This window comes from Giraffa tippelskirchi, chromosome 3, assembly GCF_054371585.1.
Source record: "Giraffa tippelskirchi isolate mGirTip1 chromosome 3, T2T-mGirTip1v1.2.pri, whole genome shotgun sequence".
In the NCBI taxonomy this organism is placed as follows: Eukaryota; Metazoa; Chordata; class Mammalia; order Artiodactyla; family Giraffidae; genus Giraffa; species Giraffa tippelskirchi.
In genome coordinates, this window is record NC_137277.1 from 183,611,350 (window position 1) to 183,629,304 (window position 17,955).

Sequence of the window (17,955 nt, forward strand, 5' to 3'; positions counted from 1 at the left end):
TGTATGCCCAAGTCTGTACACCCATCTCAAGAGACAGCCATTGCTGTCCTCCCTTTTTACAGATGAGAAAACCAAGGCTCAGAGAGGTTGAGTCACTTGCCCAAAGTCACACAGCTGGTGTGAGACAGGTTTGGGATTTCTGCCTCGTTCCCCTAGGCCTCCCCCTACAGCAGGGGATGGGTACCTGCTCTGGGCTGCATATTGGTACAGTATGACCTTTTGGCTTGGCAGCCCACAGGCGAGGCCTTGCAGTTCAGTGTTCTGGGTGCAACAGCTGGGAGTGGGGAGGGAAAAGGTGCCTCTTTCCCCATATGGGCCTGGCACTTGGAGTCCTCCCCACCCTGGGAAGGTTGCCTGGTCTGCAGCTGTGTGCTTCCTCACCCACTGTCCTTGACTCGGAGCCAGACTGTCTCCCCTCCCCTTTAACTCCCAGTCCCCCCTCCACCTCAAGAATCTAGCATCCTCATGCCTCCCCAGGGGGAGAGCCTTCTCGGCACCCCACACTGTAAGCGGCTCCAGGGATGACTCAAGTCATCCAGGGGCCAGAGGTCAAACTGGAGGATAGAGGTGGGAGGCCTTGGAGTGGCCTTGGGGACAGCATGTTCTGGCCAGCGAGCTAGTCACTAGTCACGAGAGTTTCCAGAGCTGTGAGGCCATCAAACCAGAAAAACACCCGATACCCTGGACCTGGTTTGGACCCACCATCCCCGTCCCTCTCTGTCGGAGTGGCCCCAGATCCCAGGCGAGACCTGAGTCCCCCTCCCTAGTGCAGCTGCTGTGGAGGTATTTATAGCCTGAGCGTGAGGCGGCAAGGACACGCGCTTTTATTTCGGAAGTGATAATTCCAGTTCCAGGTGGGTGAGCCCAGGAGGGCCCAGCGTCCCCTCCTGCACTCTACTCTCACTACCAGGGCCCTGGGGACCGCCCCTGCTACCACTCAGCCCACCTAGAAACGTCCCCCTTCTTAGTACCAAGGGTGTGGGCCAAATCAGTTTTCAGATGTCAAACTGGGCACCACCAATCTCCAAGACCCCGCGCCCTTTAATACCACCTGGCGGGCGTTTAGAACTCCCTTCTCGGTCCTGGATCCGCTTGCAATGCAGGAGACCTGGGTTCGATCCCTGGGTTGGGAAGATCCCCTGGAGAAGGGAAAGGCTACCCACTCCAGTATTCTGGCCTGGAGAACCCCATGGACTGTATAGCCCATGGGATCGCAAAGAGTCGGACAAGACTGAGCGACTTTCACTCTCGGTCCCGGAATAGGGAGCGCGGCTTGGTGCTGACCTCTAATGGACGAGGCTGGTAGCGCGTACGACAGCAGTGCCTGAGCCGAGGGGCCCCGCGGGGCCACCGCCGTTCCCATACCCTCCCCTCCCAACTCTGCTCCGCCCAGTCGAGAAGGAAGCCCTGAAACTGGCTCCCCGGCGCGTCTTTGCTCCATCCCTGGGGCTCGAGGATTGCGTCCGGCAAGCCAGGAATCTGCGGCAAAGATGCTTTCCGCCCGGACTAAGAACCCCGGGGTGTAGGCGTGGAGTTCACTCAGCACACCTTGTCCACGCCCCCGCCCACCGGGCCCAGGGCCCAGGCACGTAGCTGATGTCTATCTGATCGTCAAATATTTGTGGCGTACCTGCCAGGCCAGAGAGAAGAGGCCACGGCCCTGCCCTCCCGGGGCTCCCAGGTCAGTCCTGGGGGCCTGACAGTGTACCTCTGCCAGGCAGCATGAATAAGGGGACTACGGGACACACCAGCTGTGAAAGCGCTGAGGATCGGGGCGGGGGTGGGGGTCAGGCAGGTTCGTGGAGGAGGCGAGGACCTGAAAGAGAAGCAGATGTTGGCTCGGCAGAGAAGCCAAGAAAGGCATTCCAGGTAAAGGGTTTGTGAAGGCAGAGGCCAGACTGCAGAGGTAGCGCCGAGCACTTGGGAACCGCCCCTGGGCTGGAGGGTGGGGCGAGGCTGTTGCTGGCCAATAGGGATCGGCCGTGTTTGGCTCACCCGCAGCCTGGATTGGGTCTCCAGATATCCCAGGGGAGGGGGCTGCGGCTCCATCCCCCAGCCCCAACCTCCCCTAGCAGGTTGCAGCGCCCCCTGGGAGCCGGGCCAGGGTCTCAGGGGGTGGGTTCCCCCTAGGGCTTCTCCAGGCTGCGATACTTCTTACGCAGCACGGACACCGGGTCCTTGAAGAGCACTGGGTCTAGGCGGAGGCGCGAGGACACCAGGGGCATGTGGCCGAACCCTGCCGCCAACTGGTTGATGCAGTCCTGGGCGGCCGGCTGAGGCTCCGCTCTGAGCCGCGGACCCCCAGGCGCCTAAGAAGGGGGCCGAGGAATGTGTTGTGTGTGTAGGTGGGGAGGCTTCTCTTACTTGGAACCCCGCCCTGCCGCCCCACCCCGCCCGTCACAGGTAGCACAAAGGATTTGGGTTAGACGGAGCACGGCTTCCTTAGCCAGGGCCCTCCCAAAGCCGACTACGCCCCTGGGTCCTCACCAGTGGAGGAGGTCTGGCCTCCTGATGCCACGGCCCATAGGGCACCTTGATAGGCGGCAACTTGGTGACGGCTGCTACTAGAAAGTTCATCAGGACATCCACGCAGGGGGGTGACTCATCTGCCAGGGTCCTCAGAGCCTTGGGCAGGGAGTGGGTGAAGAGGGTGTGGTAATACCTGGGGGAGAGGAGAGGAGCAGGAGAGGCTGTAGCTCGATTCCCCCCCAAGGCCCATTCTGCTCCCTCCTGGCCTCCCTCTCCCATTGACCCCAATTCCTAAGCTTCTTGTGAAAGTCCTGCACCATTTTCTGAGACCTGGCGGCCTCGGAGCGCTCCCATCCCAAGTATGCTCTGCTCTCTACCACTGTGCACCCTGTGGCTTCTCTGCAGCCAATAGAGAAATGAAATGCAAAAGAAAAAGAAATGAAAAAAAGCAAAATGGTTGTCTGAGGAGGCCTTCCAAATAGCTGAGAAAAGTAGAGAAGCTAAAGGCAAAGGAGAAAAGGAAAGATAGACCCATCTGAAGGCAGGGTTCCAAAGAATGGCAAGGAGAGATAAAGAAAGCCTTCCTCAGGGATCAGTGCAAAGAAATAGAGGAAAACAATAGAATGGGAAAGGGTAGAGATCTCTTCAAGAAAATTAGAGATACCAAGGGAACATTTCATGCAAAGATGGGCTCAATAAAGGACAGAAATGGTATGGACCTAACAGAAATAGAAGGTATTAAGAAAAGGTGGCAAGGATACACAGCAGAACTATACAAAAAAGATTTTAACGACCCAGATAACCATGATGGTATGATCACTCACCTAGAGCCAGACATCCAGGAGTCCAAAGTGAAGCCAGCCTTAGGAAGCATCACTATGAACAAAGCTAGTGGAGGTGATGGGATTCCAGTTGAGCTATTTCAAATCCTAAAAGATGATGCTGTGAAAGTGCTGCATTCAATATGCCAGCAAATTTGGAAAACTCAGCAGTGGCCACAGGACTGGAAAAGGTCAGTTTTCATTCCAATCTCAAAGAAAGGCAATTCCAAAGAATGGTCAAACTACCACACAATTGCACTCATCTCATACACTAGCAAAGTAATGCTCAAAATTCTCCAAGCCAGGCTTCAACAGTATATGAACCGAGAATTTCCAGATGTTCAAGATGGATTTAGAAAAGGCAGAGGAACCAGAGATCAAATTGCCAACATCCATTGGATCATAGATAAAGCAAGAGAATTCCAGAAAAACATCTACTTCTGTTTTATTGACTATGCTAAAGCCTTTGACTGTGTGGATCACAACAAACTGGAAAATTCTGAAAGAGATGGGAATACCAGACCACCTTACCTGCCTCCTGAGAAAACTCAGGAGGTTTCCAGGTCCAGAAGCAACAGTTAGAACCGGACGTAGAACAACGGAATGGTTCCAAATTGGGAAAGGAATATGTCAAGGCTATATATTGTTACCCTGCTTATTTAACTTACATGCAGAGTACTTCATGCAAAATGCTGGGCTGGATGAAGCACAAGCTGGAATCAAGATTGCCAGGAGAAATATCAATAACCTCAGATATGTAGATGACAGCACCCTTATGGCAGAAAGCAAAGAAGAACTAAAGAGCCTCTTGATGAAAGTGAAAGAGGAGAGTGAAAAAGCTGGCTTAAAACTCAACTTTCAAACAACTAAGATCATAGCACCCGGTCCCATCACTTCATGGCAAATAGATGCGGAAACAATGGAAACAGTGAGAGACTATTTTCTTGGGTTCCAAAACCACTGAAGATTGTGACTGCAGCCATGAAATTAAAAGATGCTTTCTCCTGGAAGAAAAGTTATGACCAACCTAGACAGCATATTAAAAAGCAGAGACATTACTTTGCCAACAAAGGTCCATTTAGTCAAAACTTTGGTTTTTCCAATAGTCATGTATGGATGTGAGATTTGGACCATAAAGAAAGCTGAGCACCGAAGAATTGATGCTTTTGAACTGTGGTGTTGGAGAAGACTCTTGAGAGTCCCTTGGACTGCAAGGAGATCCAACCAGTCCATCCTAAAGGAAATCAGTCCTGAATATTCATTGGCAGGACTGATGCTGAAGTTGAAACTCCAATACTTTGGCCACCTGATGTGAAGAACTGCCTCATTGGAAAAGACCCTGATGCTGGGAAAGATTGAAGGCAGTAGGAGAAGGGGATGACAGAGGATGAGATGGTTGGATGGCATCACCGACTCAATGGACATGAGTTTGAGCAAGCTCTGGAAGATGGTGATGGACAGAGAAGCCTGGTGTGCTGCAGTCCATTGCAAAAAGTCGGACATGACTGGGCGAGTGAACTGAACTGAACTCCTCTCCCTCAGGCTCCTTGGGGCCCCTCCTTTGGGCTCTGAGTCTGAATTCAGGCAGAGTCAGAAGGAGGAAAGGATCAGCTGGTTCCCAGGCCTTCAAATATGGCAGCCCAAAGAGTAGCTTCAGGGAGGCTGTGGATTTACCACGCCTCCCCCAAATCCAAACCCTGTCCATGGCCTCTGCATGGCTCTGCTGAAAATACCACTAGCTAGCTACCTTTGGTTGACTATCTGTGTGCAAAGGACTTAAGTACTTTTCTTATCTGATGGTCACACCAGCCCTGTGAGGTGAATACACTTTACAAATGAGGAAACTGAACCTCAAGAGAGGTGGGGAGACTTGCCCATCACAGCACTGGGAAGTGACCTTGAACCTGGATCTCTGGGCTATATGCTGGCTGTATGTGTTCACTCCCATACCACCCTGCTCCTGGTTCAAAGAGTGTGTGGGGGGGTGTCTCTGTGACCCTCTAAGCCCAGCACCAGTGTTACCATTGGTACCTGTGGTAGAAGGCAGCTGAGGTGAGAACCATGGAGAATTCATTGGCCCTCTCGCCAGTGTAGCCCCAGCCCCTCTGGGCCTCATCCCAGAAGTGGCTCCATGTGAGAAAGCCGACCATCCGCTCTGGGAAGCTCTGCCATACCATGAAAGCGAAGTCCACCTGGGGAGATATTTAAGTGATGTGTGAGGAAGGACTTCCTGCCCAGCCAGGAACATCGGAGACATGGAGTCAAGGCCAACCTGGCTGAGAGGACTCAGGGGGGAGGAGATGGGAGCCTGAAAATGTCCAGGGGTTGCTTAGGAACTTCCCAACAGGGAAGTAGAAACAGTGCTTTTGCAGCTGGGGGACTGAAAATGTTTTCAAAGAGTCTGTGAAGTGAAAGTCGCTCAGCTGTGTCCAATCCTTTGCGACCCCATGGACTGCAGCCCGCCAGGCTCCTCTGTCCATGGAATTCTCCAGGCAAAAATACTGGAGTGGGTAGCCATTCCCTTCTCCAGGGGATCTTCCCGACCCAGGGATTGAACTGGGGTCTCCTGCATGGCAGGCAGATTCTTTACCATCTGAACCACCAGGGAAGCCCAAAGAATCTGTGGAAAGCTTCTATTAGACTTCTAAGGAGGAGGCTGATGGCTCACCCGGGTCATGTCTAAAGCAGGAGGCTGGACCTCTTGATCTTTGATCATCCCAGCTCCCAGAATCTGAGGGGCTGCCAGGGCCCACACAGGGCTCCTCTTGGGGGTCCTCACCTCACTTGTGGAAAGACTGCTGTGGGCGTCCAGGCTCAGGACGGCATCGGTGCTGATGGCGCTGTATGGGAGGAAGCGGTCACTGGCCTGCAGGGGGAGGGGGTGGAGGGCAACTCAGCTGTGGGACCCCTCCCCAGGCTCCCACGGTGAGAATCTGAATATCTGCTAAGCAGGATCGCCCCCTGCAGGCATGGTGTAAAAGGAAGAGGCGTGAAAACAAGTCTGCAAGGAACTCAGACCCGAGGAGGACCTCGCTTTCCCTCTGTGGATTTCAGTTCGCCCTTTGGTTAAATGGGGCCATTGGTGTCTAGGTTCCTTCCAGGTTTGACATTTCAGGACTCCTCTAGTGTCACATCAGATGCTCACCTCAACCCTGGAAGGGGTTGTTAAACATCCTTTGTTTGAAAGAGACAGGTTCGGAGAGATGGACTTGCCCAGGATGGCACAGCAAGAGGTTGTGTCACACCAACCCACCTGCCCCATCCCCACCCCCGCCCAAAGGGCTGCTACCTGTCCAAGTTCCCCCTCTCTCCCTTACCTGGGACAGCAGTGTAGTCCCTCTGCCTTCCCTCATCACACAAAACCCCGGTTCTCTGGCAGTTCAGTTCACAAGGATGGAAGAGAATCATTTCTATTAGGCCTGCAGCTGAAACCCAACTTGAAGTCCAGCTGTGGCTCAGGCCCAAGTCAGTCCTGCCGTGTGTGTGTGTTCCCCAGATCCCGGCCTTCCGCCCTTCCTGTGCCCCTCCCCACCCTCACCTTCCTGTGCCCATCAAGGACTGTCAAGGGCACTGCTGTCTCAGGCCACCTGGGTGGGGGTGGCTTCTTACTGCTCCAGAGAACCAAGATCTAGAACGAAAGAGGGGGAAGGGTGTCCTGAAGTCTGGGGCAGAAGGTGGTGGTGGGGGTGTCCCCGGAGTACTCTTTCTCAGGGTGGAAGAAGTTTAGGGGAGCCGCTGTTGTATGTGAGTTTGGAAGCAGTTTAGTTGGAGCCAAGGTGCTTTCATCGCTGCCCTGTTTTTGCCTTTGGGCTTCTAGAAGGCATGAATTCCAGTGACACACAGGTTAGAGCTCAGCTCACACCTAGCCTGGACCCCGACCCCATACCCCATCCCCATCTTTTCTCAAAGGTTTTCATTCTCTTCCTCTTGCTCTTTTATCATTCCCAGCCCAGCTCAAGTGTCCCATCTTTGAAGCTGCTCCATCTGTGCTCTGGCTGAACAAACTGCTTGTTTCCTTTCCAAGTACTCTCAAGAGCCTATCTGGTTTCTCTGGAAGTGACATTTGACAGTCTGTGTGCTGGGAGATGCTAACTAAATATGAATCTGGGGCAGATTCCTTTCCTGCTTTTTCCCTGCATCCTCAGCATCAAGTCCAGGGTGCTCAGAAAATGCCGGATGAGCAAATGAATGCATGTACCTTTACTTCAACCTCCCAAGAGGTGCCTGTTTTTCAGGGGGCTTCATCAGTTTCCATGAGGGAAGAGGGAACAGAGGTGGGGGAAAGGACCTAGGGAGGAACTTGGAACTGAAAGAGGAAGGCAGCAATGGTGCTTGAAAATCCTTCCCATGGCTCTCCCACAATGTGTGGTTATCCTTGGTGTCCAGATGTCCTCAAGGGCCCTGCCCTGTTCTGTGCCCCCACCCCGGATCCCAGCACCCCAGCTGGCAAGGGGGCAGACCTGGGCACAGTGCTGGGCGCCTGCCACTGCCTGGATGAGCTTCAGGGGGGGCTGGCCTGGAGCCCCCACCCAAATCAGGGCACTGAACCTGCCCAGAGGACGAGAGCCTGGAGGAATGAGACACAGGCTGTTAGGGTGGGAGGGAACAGAACCCCCTGGAGAATGAACTGAGTTGGGAACTTGGGGAACTGGGAGAGGTGGGAGATTTGGAGAGGGGCTTGGTGGGACTCTAGGGTTGAGGCTGGGGCAGACTCAGGGTGAGGGGACTTCAAGTTGTCCCATTCCTAGGGCACTCACCCTGTTGTAGGTGGTAGAAGGGGAAGTCCGAGGGGCTTGTGGAGAAAGTGGACAGGGCCAGGAGTGCCCCTGGGGGGCTGTTCCACAGGAGCGAGGGGTGAGCAGATGCTCCAGAGATCCTGTCCTGAATAATCTGCGAAAGGAGAGAAGGCTGGGCAGACGGCGTGGCCAGTGTGGCGGTGGGTGGGGCCTGAGGAAGGGAGGACCCGGTGCAGCCCCACCTCTCCCCCTCCAGGAATCTGGGGGAGGGCAGCATCTGCATCACCAGATGGCTGGGGACAGGAGGGTTCAGAGTCCAGAGGAGGGGTCAGTGCTTGATGCTGTCTGCACTCACTGCAGACACCACGAACAGGCCATGACATTCTTTCCGGACCCAGAATCCCTCCCAACACAAGCCTCAGGCAACCAGCGCCCATCAGCTGGAGCTGGCACATGCTTAGAAATCTGTTTGCTACAGATGTCGCTCTAGAGAGGGGGAAACTGGGCCAAGACCGGAGAAGGAGCTCATTCAAGAGCTTGGAGCCAAGTCTCAGATTCCTCCCAGAAGCATCTTCAAGGGGGAAGCCTAAGCACCAGGGCAGAGGAGGTGTTCGAAGAGAGGGGCATGGCGAGGGGACAGGGATGGGGTGGAGCAAAGCATCAGAGCCCCCCCTCAGGTGAGTCCCCCTCACCTCCAGAGTGGTATGGATGACTTTCTCCACAGAGGAGAAGTACGCATCCCACAGAAACTGGGCCTGCTGACGCAGGGCAAGGACCCTTGTGAGGGGCATCTCCTGGAGGGCAGCTAGGACCTGGGGCCAGAGGGAGAAAAGGAGGAGGCATGGGGTCCTGGCAGGCTCTAACTCACCTGGCGTGGGGACAACCTAGAGTGGGGATCTGGAACCAGAAGCCGGCTCCCCACGGTTCTCTACGTGGGTTGGCAGCTGTCATCCTTGGCAAAATCCCAGGTAATTTAGCAATCAAGTGTTCAAGGGTCACACAGAGCTGGGTTTAAATGCCACTTAGTAACCATGTGACTGTGGATGAAGCGCTTAACCTGAGTCTGTTTCCTCATCAGTAAAGTGGAAGGTAGTACTGGCCTCATAGGGTGGTTGCGAGGATTAAATTAGATGATATATAGTAAGTGCTTAGCATATTGTAGAGGCTCAGTGAAAGGAAGCTATTCTTGTTAGTTTCTTACCCTGTTCTCCCTTCTCAGGAGGTTTGAGGCTTATATTTATATTTTTCAGAGATGGGCAAAGTTGGTTTCATCAGACGGGAAAATCACTGGGCGTTTTGCTTTCCCACTCCAAGCTCCATGTAGAGACACTCAGATTTTTTTGTGACGTTTCCTTAAACTAGGTACTTAAGCAATTCATGGACCAGTGGGATTGGGCCCATGGAGGTCATCTAGTCTAACTTATCCCATTGTACCAATGGGGAAACTGAGGCCGAAAGAGGCTGAGGACTTGCTCTCCGAACCCCAGAGGCTTGGGGCTGGGGGTAAAGTCATCAATATACATAGATGGAGGGTAGGAGTGAGGGCTGCGATCCCGGGGTCCCCCCATGTCCCAAGTCCAGTCCCCACCCCACGGGCAGGGCCCTGAGCTACCTGAAGCAGGAGCCTCTCATCAGCTACCACGGCTGCCTTGGTCCAATCGATGACCTCTGAGAAGGGCAGCTCCCAGCGAGGGCTGAGAAGCACAGGAATGCAGCCAGCCTGGGGGGTAGGGGGGTCACTTGGAGGCCCAGTCCCACCTTGCGTGTGCACACACACACACACACACACACACATCTTGCTCATCCCTCCTCTCTGCTACACTGGGGGCAAGGGGTAAAGAGGAGAGGAATGTAGGGATGGGGTGTTGGTGTTGGTGTTTTGGGGGGGATGGGGTGTTGGTCTGCACAGGGTGCAGTGAATATGGCCGGAGACACACCTGAGTCTCAGAGTAAAGGAGTGGGCAGCTTACTGCCCCTTCCCATTGGTCTGGGCTCAGACTACCCTTCCAGTTCAGGAGTGTGTGGGAACAGGGCTGGGGGGGGGTGCCCCCATCAGGGTTGTACCTGCAGGGCTTGAAGGAAATGCAAGGCATCAGGACTGCGGCCAGGGATGAGGCAGAAGGTGGCATTGGGTAGCGTCGGCCCGGGGTCGGTCCTAAGGAGGCACAGAAAGGGGTCCTGCACATAGAAAGCCTTAGACAGCTGCTGCTCCTCCGCCTCTGGCTCCCTTGATGGCCACCCCCAGCCCTCCACACTAACAGGCCCAAATTCACAGTGTGCAAGCCCACCATCATGTTCTCGTATGTTAACACTCTTGCACGTGCACAGCCGCACACCGTCCCTGTCCCACTGCTGAGGCAGCAGTTAGGAACACTGAGCTCAAGCTCCGCTGCTGCCCTCGGGATTAGGCACCTCCCTTCTCTTCTCTGGACCATGGTTCACTCATTTACAAAATGGGAGGCAGCCGAGCTGCTGTTTCCACTGACTTGGGCACGCGTGCATTTGCCCTCCCACCACTCGCCACACGCAGACTCCTGGGCACCCCTCGCCTGAGTGGCCTCCACACCCTGCCCTCCCCCCATTCCTCAGGGCCCAGGCCCGTGAAAGGCTCTTCTGTCGGAAGGTGGGCTGGGCCCCCAGCCTGGAACCACACAGGAAGCGGCTGCCCAGAGAGGCCCCCTCGCCCAGAGGACAGGCCTCCTCTGTTCCTCTCCCTGCCTCCCCCCAGGCCCAGGGCCACACTCAGGCCGTGGCGGGGCGGGGTAGGAATCACAGCCTCCTCAGAGCCACCACCCTGGGACTCCCTGGCCAGGGAAGGAGTGCTATGACCTGGCTACGGGGTGTGCGTGTGTGTGTATGTGTGTGCATGTGTGTGCACGCACATGGACGCATGGGTGTGCACAGGACTCTGGGCTGCAGGGTGTGTGTGTGTGTGTGTGTGTGGTGTGGTGTGTGTGTGTGTGCGCGCATGCATGAGTGTGCACAGGACTCCAGGCTACGGGGTGTGTGTGTGTGCATGCATGGGTGTGCACAGGACTCTGGGCTATGGTGTGTGTGTGTGTGTGCGCGCACATGCATGGGTGTGCACAAGACTCCGGGCTATGGGGTGTGTGTGTGTGTGTGGTGTGGTGTGTGTGTGTGTGTGTGTGTGGTGTGGTGTGTGTGTATGTGCACGCATGGGTGTGCACAGGACTCCGGGCTATGGGGTGTGTGTGTGTGTGTGTGTGTGTGGTGTGTGTGTATGTGGTGTGGTGTGTGTGTGTGGTGTGTGTGTGTGTGTGTGTGTGGTGTGGTGTGTGTGTGTATGTGCACGCATGGGTGTGCACAGGACTCCGGGCTATGGGGTGTGTGTGTGTGTGTGGTGTGATGTGTGTGTGTGTGTGTGGTGTGTGTGTGGGGGGGTGTGGTGTGTGTGTGTGGTGTGGTGTGTGTGTATGTGTATGCATGGGTATGCACGGGACTCCGGGGCCCATAGACCTGCCCCGAGTGGGACTGAGGAGTAGAGCCAAGAGGATCCCAGGACCCTTCTCAGCTACAGCCTGTCTGGTCCTGAGTCTGAACCTTCAGGAAGCAATCCTAGGAGTATTTAGCCTCTGGACCAACCAACCTTCCTTGAACAGATGGGGAGACTGAGTCTCAGAGAGCCTGAAGACTGGCTCAGGGTCTCAGAAAGGGTGGGGGCTGAGCTGGAACTCGAACCAAGGTGCGCTGACCCCTGACCCTGGGTTATCTGAACCACCCTGGAGCTGCTGCCCAGCAGGTCTCCCAGAGGACCCTGCTTTCCTTGTCTGATGCTCAGAAGCTCTGATGCATCAGGCTTCTCCTGAAAGAAGCTACAAGTTAAAAACAGGACACCCTCCATCTCACTAAAAGCCGCAGCGCCAGCCAGCCACAGTCCTCTCTTCCTCCCTCAGTAAACCCCTAAAGGACTGAAAACTCCCAAGTTTAAGGCTACAGAGAAACCAGAGCCATAGAACTTACTGAATAAACTGTACCAGTCAGTCGTCGTTAACTTCCACTGTCCCCTCTGTGTTTGCACATCCTTCTTCCTCAGCCTGAAGCACCCTTCCCTGCCTTGCAGCCTGAAGAGCTCCCCCTACTCGGTCTTAATGTCTAAAGTTCAAATATCACCTCCTCTGGGAAGCCCTCCATGGTCTCTCCAGAGATGGTACCTTCCTGTGTGCTCCCATAGCCTCTCTGTGCCCTGAAGCGGTAATGAACCAAGCTAACCTTTACTGAGCATGTACTTGGTTCTAATTGTTTTAAGTACTTAGACTCACTTCATTCTCACAGCAACCCTATGAGATGAGAGGTATGTGTATGTTCCATTTTACAGATGAGGAAACTGAGGCCTAAAGAGGTTCTGCAGCTCTGAAGTAGAGGAGCCAGGCAGGCAGCTTGTCCAGCCTCTCTCTGCTTAACAATGTGTGTCATAACCAGGGACTTGTCTGTCTCTCTAATAAGACTGAGCTACTTGAGGGTTGGGGCTCTGCCTCCCTCAGCCAGTATCCCCATGGCCAAGCAGAGCACCTGGCAGAGAATGGGCACTCAGTGGTGCTAGACAAATGAAAGCTCAGTGTGCAACAGAGGAGAGACTCAGGACCAGTGGACCAAATGTCTGAAAGGTCAGTTTTGGCACAAATTCTAGTAATGGAGCTGGCTGAGAGTAGTCAGTGGGTGGCCTGGGAGGGCTTGAGTTCCCTATCAGAGGCTGGTTGAGCACTACATGGTGTGTGTGTGTGTGCGCGCGCACGTATGTGTTGTAGAAGGGATGTCATGGTGACTGCTGATCATCTGTGACTCTGTAAAGTGTTTGCCATGGACTTGAGGCCTCAGTGCCCAAGGCTGCTGACGAGGTGACTCCACCCATGGCCCCAGGCAGGGCCGCATTGCAATTTGCAATGCCCTAGGCTCTGGCCTTTGCAGCCCCTCAACCATAAAAATACTATAAAAATTATATTCGACAACTGTGTTGGTATAAAAATGAACATACTAATATTATATATTAAAGCATTTTCTTCTATTCAAAAGTTCATTTCTTTTTTCCTTCTGATTTTCAAAGAAATGAAAACAGTTTCATGGGCTCCTACAATATCATGGGCCCTAGGCACTGCACCTCCCGGGCGCAGTTGCGACAGGACAGGGGATCTTAAAACATGCATTAAATTTATGTTAAAAAAAAAAACCCAAAACAGAGAAGAATCTATGCACGTTTGTATCCACACAGAGTACTTCAGAAAAGACACAGAAAGACTAGCAACAGTGTTTGGCTCCAGGAAGGAAAACTGGGTGGCCGGAGACAGGAGTGGCAGGGAGTTATTACTGTATACCCTTTTGTGCCTTTGGAATTTTACACTGTGTGAATGAATCCCCTATTCATAAAAGTAAATAAATAACAATTTAAACTGTTAGAGGCTTATTCCAAAGCAACAGGAGACTGTTCAACGAAGGTGGAAAAATATGGGCTTTGGAGCCAGAAATGCACTGTTTAATCTCAGCTCTGCAGCTCATGAGTGCCCGGTCAGAACAGTGAGGGAGGCCCTGGTGAACCAAGGGGCTTGTCACCAAGCTGGGTCCTTGGCTGGCTCCCTCCACCTCTCTGAGCCTCAGTTTCCTGTTCCCTGAAATGGGGATAGTAACACCTCCCCTTGAAAGGTGCTTGAGAGGATTAGCCATGGCTGGCACAGCACCTGGCCCCGAAGAGCGGGCTCTCCCCAAATGCTCCTTTTCTCCCTTCTCCCCACCCACAGCGGAGAGAATGTGGGCCAGTGGCAGGGATGTGAATTGCCTCTTTCTCTGGCCAGCACTTGTTTATTCAGGCTACCTTCCGGGGGCTGGCCCCTGGCTGTGGGCCTCCTCCTCTCTGTCCCTATACTTGACTGGCTGCTCAGGCAGCTGCCTGGCACTTCAGGGAAACTGAGGCTCCAGCTACTCCAGAGATTACAAGTCCTGCTGCCTACAAGTGGGTGGAGGCCAAACACAGAACTGCTTGAAGTTCAGAGGACAGTTAGAGGCTGCCAGGCATGACACCTTGGAAATAAACTTATCAAAAAGGCAACTCAGATGGTGGCCCACAGCTATTAGAAAACCTTGGGCAGTTCTGGCCAGTTTAGATTCAACCAGTAAACATTTAGTGAGCTCCTACTTACTCTCCAAGTTTCAGTTTCTCAAAGTTCAGGCTAAAATACCCTTCAGGTTCACCAATAACCAACAGCATTTAGCAGTCACTAAAGTCAGCTGAAAGAAGAACTTCCTGTAACTAAGAATGGCTAAGTGTCTAATCAGAAGTAAGGCCAGGCAAGGGAGTGGAGAACCTTGTCACCAAAGGTCAGCTCCATCTGAATTTGGAGCTTGAGGTGCCTGGGGGGATCCCCAGCATTTCAGGTGAGGTCCAGAAGATGCCTGCTAGGGATGGGCCCTGGCAGAAGGGCCATGGGGACTGAGGGGCAGGTCTGCTGTTCCTAACCTGGCTGTGGTGCTCCCTGGAGGCCACGTGCCTTTGGGAGGTAAAGAGATTCCATTCCCACAAGAGCCCTGTGGCTGAGAGAAGCCCCAGAAGCCCCAGGCAGAGGCAAAAATGGAGCTTGGCCACGTGAAGAATTCCTGGGAGGGAAGTGGAGCTCAGAATAAGCCATGTTGTTCTAGCAAAGAACAGGGAGATATCTGACACAGGGCATAAGAGAAGGATTCTAGAGTGACAGGTTCCAACTCCAGTCTGCCCAGCCAGCCTGTGGATATTGCTGGCTTCCTGGGGGTGCAGAGGGGTTAGGGTGCTTAGGGATTAACTGCTTTACCACCTGAGATGTATCACCCCAAATAGCCCAGGTAGAGACATTTTTGAATGAGTACTCCATGTCCCCATGGGTCCCCATGTCCCTTGTATGTATTCAGACACTCTCACTGGTGGGAATTCTTTTGTAGGTCTGACTTAATTCATATTTGCTATAGCCAAAGGCTAGAGGTTAATCCCCAAAATGAGATATAGGAGCAGCTTCCATCTGTGATCATAGCCCGGAGGCATGTGACAGAATTGATCTAAACTCCTGCTTAAAACCCAGAACTCTAATGCTGAAGGCTTTGGAGCCAGGCAATCCTACATTAAAATACTGGCTGTATTCTTTTTGGCTGGGTGGCCTCAGGTGAGTTACTTAACCTCTCTGGGCATTAGTGTCAGGTACACCAATATTTAAAAGATAGAGATTAGTATTATTTTATGATAATCATTTATAAAAAGTGCTTAGCACATAGTGGGACTTCCCTGGTGGCTCAGATGGTAAAGAATCTGCCTGCAAGGCCAGAGGCCCAGATTCAATCCCTGGGTCGGGAAGATCCCCTGGAGAAGGGAATGGCTACCCACTCCAGTATTTTTGCCTGGAGAATTCCATGGACAGAGGAGCCTGGCGGGCTACAGTCCATAGGGTCTCAAAGAGTTGGACACGATTGAGCAACTAGCAGGAGCACATAGCACTATAGACTTGTATATTAAATAAAATGTTAGGGAAGGAGGATGGGAATAAAAGAAGAGTAAGTAGGAGTGAGTCACATTTTATGCTTTTAAAGATCCCCAAGAAAAAATTCCAAAACCTGCCTTGAACACCCCTTGCAGCATATCACCATCTTAGTGGTCGTGTCCTCTGTTGTCTAACCCAGTTCCCTCCTGCTGCAGCTGAGGTCTATATTTGCCCATCTCAATCCTACCCCGGCTCCTGGGCTCACTCCCACCACAGACCCCTCCCATCCAGCCCCCGAGGGGAGAGGTCTACTTACTGTTTGGGTCCATGGTCCTGCTCACAGCGCCCATCCCAGGGGCAGGCAGAGAAGTTGGTGCCCGCCGTGCGCCACCCGCCCCTCTCTTCTGCCACAGCTATCAGGGCCACCCTGGGGAGGGGGCTGTGCTGCCGCAGCTGGCCAAGGGCCCCCCCTCGCAAAGGGTGGGCTTCAGGGAGAAGAGGGAGGGCCACGTCAAAGCCGGGCCGGAAGGTGTCCACCGTGGGGCTGGCCTCGGCCACCATCGCCTGTCCCAGCTGGGTGATCCGGAGGCAAGGGGCGGGGTGGAGACTGAGGACCAGATGGTTCTTGCCCCCATCCCACTGCGGGGACGCCGGGTGGCACTCTCCCGCAGGGGTGTCGGGGCTGAGGATGAGGACGAGGAGGCAGGCCTCCGTAGCGCTGGCTGTGTGGTAGCGGGAGCCCTCGATGGAAGTCAGGACCTTGCGCGGAGTCTCAGAGATGGGTCCGACCACCGGGTACACGAACACCTTGAGGCCGCCACCTCTGCACCTCGAGGCATCAAAGCAAGCTCTCCAGGTGCAGCTGCCACCACGGGGGCCTTGAGGAGGTTGAGGGCCATCTTCCAGGAGCTCCCCGGGCTGAGAGAAACTCTGCAGGAGCTCTGCGTCCAGCCAGCGGGGCCAGCCTTGGGGGGCCCCTGTCTGGCGTCTGGAGGGCTCCGCCAGGCGGAGAACCGGGAAGACTCTTAGCAGGATGAGGAGCCAGGAGGCCGACAGGGCCAGCCAGAGGGACTTTCTTCTCCATGACTGCATGTGGCCACCCACAGCTAGGGCTGCAGGAAGAAGGGGAAGCCAGGGGTTTGTGGGGGAGGGCCTCTAGGATGGGGATCCACCTTCTAGGTCAGCGCCCTCATTGTACAGATGGGAAGACTGAGGCCTATGGAGGGCAAGATCAAACAGCAAGTCACAAGTCACAGGCCGGGGAGGACCCCGCTCTCTGGCTCTGCCTTCTTGTGGCCCGGACTCTGCTTCCTCGGCCTTTGGACGACCAAGCCAGCTTTTGCCCTTCCCAGCAGGGCCCCCTGCCCCTGGGCGCTGCTCAGGCTGATGCAACCCCTGTCCAGACTGCAAGCCAGTGTCCTTCTGCCCTCCTGGCTGCACCCCCTGACCTTGGCCTTGAGGGAGAGGAGGGCAGTCTGCCAGGCCATGGGGGACCTGTCAGGACTCCCACAAAAGGCAGTTTGGCCAGGGTGCAGGGCTGGATGGAAGCAGGGCTGGTTTCCCCAATCCTCCCCCTTTCTGAGCAGCCCCTGAGCAGCCCGGCCACCCTGTGTCTACTGGCAAGCACTCCTGGGCTGAGGGCCCTGTGGCTGGAGCTAAAATTAGACCCTACATCCCATGTGGGCTCTCAGGGTCAGCTGAGGGCAAGGCCTGAGTGCAGCCAGTGGCCCCTGCCTGGGGGGCTGGGAGGGCTCTAAGTCCTGGTCCTCTCCCACCCTGCCGCTGTCCCAGCCCAGGCAGCTCAGTCTCTCCTCCCTCCACCTCTAGCAGCTGATCCTGCACCCTCTGGCTTGGAGCTATCAGGGTGCAGAGGCCGGGGACCCCCTGCCAAGCCCAGGCCCCGTGGCTCCCAAGCCCTGCTGTGTCTCGCCTCCCCTCTCAGGGCAGCATTTGGTCAGCCTAGATTTCTTTCCCAGCGGCAGCCTGACTCCTCCCCTGCCAGCTCTGATTGGCTCCTGTCTGGGAGGCAAGCTCTCCACTTAACCCCTTCCAAACCAGTTTTCTGGATTGCTAATAATGATAACCAGCAGGGTCCACAGCTCACGGTTGGCCCTGAGCTATTCCAACCTCTACCTCACAACACCCTTCCAAAGCCAAGGTTTAATCACTGCCATTCCCTATGGATGAGGAAAGTGAAACTCAGAGAGGGGATGGCATCTTCTAAGGAGACCCTGCTAAGGAGTGGCAGGGTGGGATTTGAACCTTGAGCTCCTGACTTGAGTCCTTAGAGCTTCCCACTGGTCATTGCAGCTGGGGGACTTGCTCCTGGCTGGGATACAGGCTCTCCACTTAACCCCTTCCATCAACAGATGAAATAAGTGAGGCATCAAGTGGCTGCGGGGTGGGTGTGTGATATTGGATAAGGTGCTCCCAACTATTCCCAGGATTGGTCCCTCTTCCTTCAGCCCCCCTTACCCT

The 17,955-nt window shown here is 54.5% G+C and overlaps 1 protein-coding gene across 7 annotated transcripts; it reads right to left on the reverse strand.

Moving 5' to 3' along the window:
- Positions 1-801: 801 nt before the first annotated feature.
- On the reverse strand, positions 802-17,457 carry EXTL1 (exostosin like glycosyltransferase 1). 7 transcript variants are annotated; one of them, XM_081586579.1, is made up of 11 exons: positions 15,794-17,457; positions 10,091-10,181; positions 9,639-9,746; positions 8,719-8,838; positions 8,048-8,180; positions 7,751-7,857; positions 6,829-6,918; positions 6,070-6,156; positions 5,322-5,482; positions 2,488-2,662; positions 802-2,309 (listed from the first exon to the last, which is right to left on the reverse strand). In XM_081586579.1, exons 1-11 carry the CDS (start codon positions 16,567-16,569, stop codon positions 2,127-2,129), a joined length of 2,031 nt encoding a protein of 676 aa, XP_081442705.1. In that variant the 5' UTR covers positions 16,570-17,457; the 3' UTR covers positions 802-2,126. The 7 variants fall into 7 exon arrangements, with proteins under 7 accessions (XP_081442705.1, XP_081442706.1, XP_081442704.1 ...); XM_081586580.1 differs by having other exon boundaries at positions 802-1,816; positions 15,794-17,439; XM_081586578.1 differs by having other exon boundaries at positions 6,823-6,918; positions 15,794-17,439.
- Between the last annotated feature and the right edge of the window lie 498 nt (positions 17,458-17,955).

Bases quoted from the DNA above. Each gene is read 5' to 3' on its own strand.
- EXTL1 (XM_081586578.1), bottom strand. From the start codon at position 16,569: ATGCAGTCATGGAGAAGAAAGTCCCTCTGGCTGGCCCTGTCGGCCTCC. The intron at 10,182-15,793 runs GTAAGTAGACCT...GTGCCTCCTTAG, and splicing joins CAGGACCATGGACCCAAACA to GACCGACCCCGGGCCGACGC. The intron at 9,747-10,090 runs GTACAACCCTGA...CCTACCCCCCAG, and splicing joins ATTTCCTTCAAGCCCTGCAG to GCTGGCTGCATTCCTGTGCT.